Here is a 3,776-nt window from a genome sequence, read left to right on the forward strand (position 1 = left end):
TGACTAAAGAACTTATGCCTCATCTAAGTTCGATTGCTAAATGGCAAAAATTAAAGACTGGCACATTTGAAAGGCAAAAATTAAAGACCAACGCATTTGAATGACAAATCGTGCAATTTCTTCGCCCGTTAATTGTGTACTTTTACAAGAACATACTCTCATTCAAATCTAATGATAATGTAAAAAAACAAAAAAGACGTACTCCTTCCCTTCTGCACCCCCCCCCCCACCCCCAACCCCAAAACAACGACATCACCCCCACCCCGCCAAAGGAAAAAACACCCTGCGGCCTGCAGTTTCATTCCTATACATATCTCTGTGTGTATTATATCTATATATACACACTTGTCTACCTGTTCTTTTCATCATCATTCCTCTCTTCTCAAACCATTCATTTATCTAAAAACAATTCCTACCAAAAGAAAAAACTACAAATCAAACACAGAAAATGTCAGCAGCTACAATTTCTACCATCTCAATGATGGACTCCAACATGGAAGTTGACAAACTAACATACGAAATCTTCTCCATTCTCGAAAAAAACTTCCTCTTTGGCTACGAAAATGACCCAAAAAAACTTTCTCATGCATGCAAAGACAACCTTAATTTCTCCAAAAAAAATGTCACCACCGGAAAAGTAAGAATTCTCTCAATTGACGCTTGTGGTTCCACTAATGGCATTCTTGCAGCAAAATCTTTAGCCCACTTAGAAACAACCCTTTGTTTAAAAACAGGAAATAAAAACACCCACGTTGCTGATTACTTTGATGTTGTCGCCGGCGCCGGTGCCGGCGGTATACTAGCCGGACTTTTATTTACACGTGGCAAAAATGAGGTCCCACTGTTTACAGCAAATGAAGCTTTAAAATTTATTGTTGAGAATGGCCGGAAAATTTCAAGAATTTCAGGAAATGGCATTTTCCAGCGAGTTTTCCGGTCACCGGAGAAGATGTTTGACCAAGTTTTTGGTAAGTTGACTTTAAAAGAAACTGTAAAAACGGTTTTAATCCCATGTTATGATTTAACAACAGGATCAGCTTTTTTATTTTCACGTGCTGATGCATTGGAAATGGACGGTTGTGATTTTAAGTTGGTTGATGTATGTGGTGCCACGGTGGCTGATCATGCGGTGGAGGTTAAATCAGTTGATGGGAAAAGAAAGATCAGAGCCGTTGGTGGTGGGGTTGTGATGAATAATCCAACGGCTGCGGCTATTACACATGTGCTTAATAATAAACAAGAATTTCCATTTGTTAATGGAGTTGAAGATTTGTTGGTAGTTTCTTTGGGAAATGGAGAATCAGATTCCGGTGACGGAAATGTGACGTCATCGCCGGCGATGTTTGTCAAGATTGCCGGAGATGGAGCTGCCGACATGGTAAGTGACATTTTTGGTTCATGCAAAAATGTTTAATTAGTTTTGAATTGCTTGTTTTTGTCTTTGAGAGTCTGTCAGAAATAGCTTCCCTCCTCCCGACCTCCCGACCTCCCAAGAAAGTAAGGGTAAGGTCAATGCACATTCTATTCTCCCATACCCACCTTTATGCGATTTCAATGGGTATGTTGTCGTAGCAAAAATGTTTAATTAGAAAAAAAAAAAATTGCTGAGTGACAATAATTGCTTTGATTAAAATAGTTCCTAATTAGTGAAGCTGGTACTTTGGAATTAATGACTTTTATTATATTAAAAGAACGGTCTCTTTTTGCATGGGACCTTGAATTTATTTAGTGGCTCTAATGGAATCACTACAACAACAACAACAATATTAATGGTCCACTAGATCTTTTGATTAAATTGTGCACCTAACTATACATATACTACTACTAGTTTATTAGGAACTTTAATTTGGAATGTTAGGTAAGTATTTGCGTTAAGTATGCACTTCAAACGTGAAAAGGAGTGTGTAAATATTTTTTGTATACCATGTGACAGTTTAATGGATTTTTTTTCACCGTTTAGTATGATTTAACTGGTTATAATATGTTACTTACCATTTATTAAAGATTATCATTGATGCTAGTATTAAATAAAGTTAACTGCAATTATCTTTTATCTCTTCCTTGTCCGAGCTTCGATTATGCACGAAGAAACTTAGTAAGATATTACTAGCAATTCCCGATAACTCATAATGTTTATATCGATCAATTATGCGCTTCTGCATCTAGCATTCGGTAGATCTCATATAATAAATGTTACTACCTCTATCATATCTTTTGTTTCATTTCTTCTGAAACAATCACATACACTTTTTTATTATGGACCTATCTCAATAGGTAATCTTAGCATTCAATTTGTTTTCTAGAATAATTTCATTTTCAAGTAACTTGATTGTATAAATATTTTTACATCGTCAACCTACAGACACTAATATTTTCTTTTACCTACAAATGCAGGTAGATCAAGCTGTATCAATGGCATTTGGAGAATTTAGGAACAGTAACTATGTTCGGGTACAAGGAAATGAAATTGTTGGGAAAAAACAACACATGACAAAAGATGAAAAGATGCGAAAATCAGTGGCCATTGCTGAGGAAATGCTAAGGCAGAGGAATGTGGAATCTACATTATTTCAAGGGAAAAAGTTGGTGGAACAAACCAATTTGGATAAATTGGAAATATTTGCAGGTGAATTAATCAAAGAACAAGAAACGAGGAAAACTAGCATATTACTCCCAGTTGTTTTGAAACAATCGCCATCAGCTCCTAGGACATCATCTGCAACGACTGTATCGACTATTTCGTCGTGTTAGTAAAATAATAGGAAAGATCGTATGTATCATGATCACATATTAGCTCGATTTTAAGTTAGATTAGTAAGATAAGGCAAGACGAGTCGGTTAGCTCGTTGAATCAAGGCTGAATTATGGGTTTGAAGCCACTCGTGATGAATAAATTCAAACGTCCGAGTTTGTGCGTAAGTTTTCGGTTTATTTTTTAAATTTTAGGTTGCTGTTGTAGTAAAATGTATATCTAGATTATGAATCTTGATGAATGTGTGTATGTTTTTTGTTGTTAATATTATGAAAGGACTGCTTGTTAGAGCAATGAGAAGCACTATGTTTACCAACACTAGTTGCGCCTAATGATCATTTAATCCCAATAAATTTGTGTTATAACGTAGCGAACTTTGACTCCCTTTGTTCTGAATAAAAATTTGTGTGTGGACGTAGCTAACTTTCACTCCCTTGTGTTCTAATCACGAACAATAGTAGAGAGCGTTTTAGATCTTTAGTAGGTTTATATAGATGAACTTGAATGAGTCAGTACTACTAATAAGTTTTACTATTAATAAGTTAAACATCGGAATATAGTTAAACTTAATTAAAAAGTAATTATAAGTAAACTTCTATATAAACATTAATTGATTAAAAATGACAACTATCAGTCTATCACAAATTAAAAATGGCAAACAGAAGGTTACATTTAAGCGGTCTATCATAAAATCTCATTGAGAGCCCTTTTTTGTTTTGCCATGTTTGCCCCAAAATCTTTTTAAGTCAATTGGTTGGGTTATGACACTATATCCCTCCTTCAAACATGTGTCCACAACCTCCTGGAATACCCTTTTGTTCATCTTCCTCCCACCCATTTTTTTCCCATTGAGATCCAGCAGCGGATATCGCGACACGGTTTGGGTGCAACATATTGACTGCCAACCACCACTTCGTACACAAAATCTTGGTTCGCCGGTGCACGAACAATAGGATACGGGAGTGATAGCGTAGTCCGGAATATTTTTCTATGAAAAACAGTAAATAAGAAACGAATCTATCTA

At 35.8% G+C, this 3,776-nt stretch overlaps 1 protein-coding gene across 1 annotated transcript; it reads left to right on the top strand.

Annotated features, from left to right (window-relative positions):
* The first annotated feature begins 371 nt into the window (after positions 1-371).
* On the top strand, positions 372-3,046 carry LOC132049291 (patatin-like protein 6). Its single transcript, XM_059440041.1, has 2 exons — positions 372-1,378; positions 2,395-3,046. The coding sequence occupies exons 1-2, from the start codon at positions 449-451 to the stop codon at positions 2,749-2,751; spliced, it is 1,287 nt and encodes a 428-aa protein (XP_059296024.1). The 5' UTR covers positions 372-448; the 3' UTR covers positions 2,752-3,046.
* Positions 3,047-3,776: the final 730 nt, after the last annotated feature.

Source organism: Lycium ferocissimum, chromosome 3 (genome assembly GCF_029784015.1).
Source record: "Lycium ferocissimum isolate CSIRO_LF1 chromosome 3, AGI_CSIRO_Lferr_CH_V1, whole genome shotgun sequence".
Lineage (NCBI taxonomy): Eukaryota > Viridiplantae > Streptophyta > Magnoliopsida > Solanales > Solanaceae > Lycium > Lycium ferocissimum.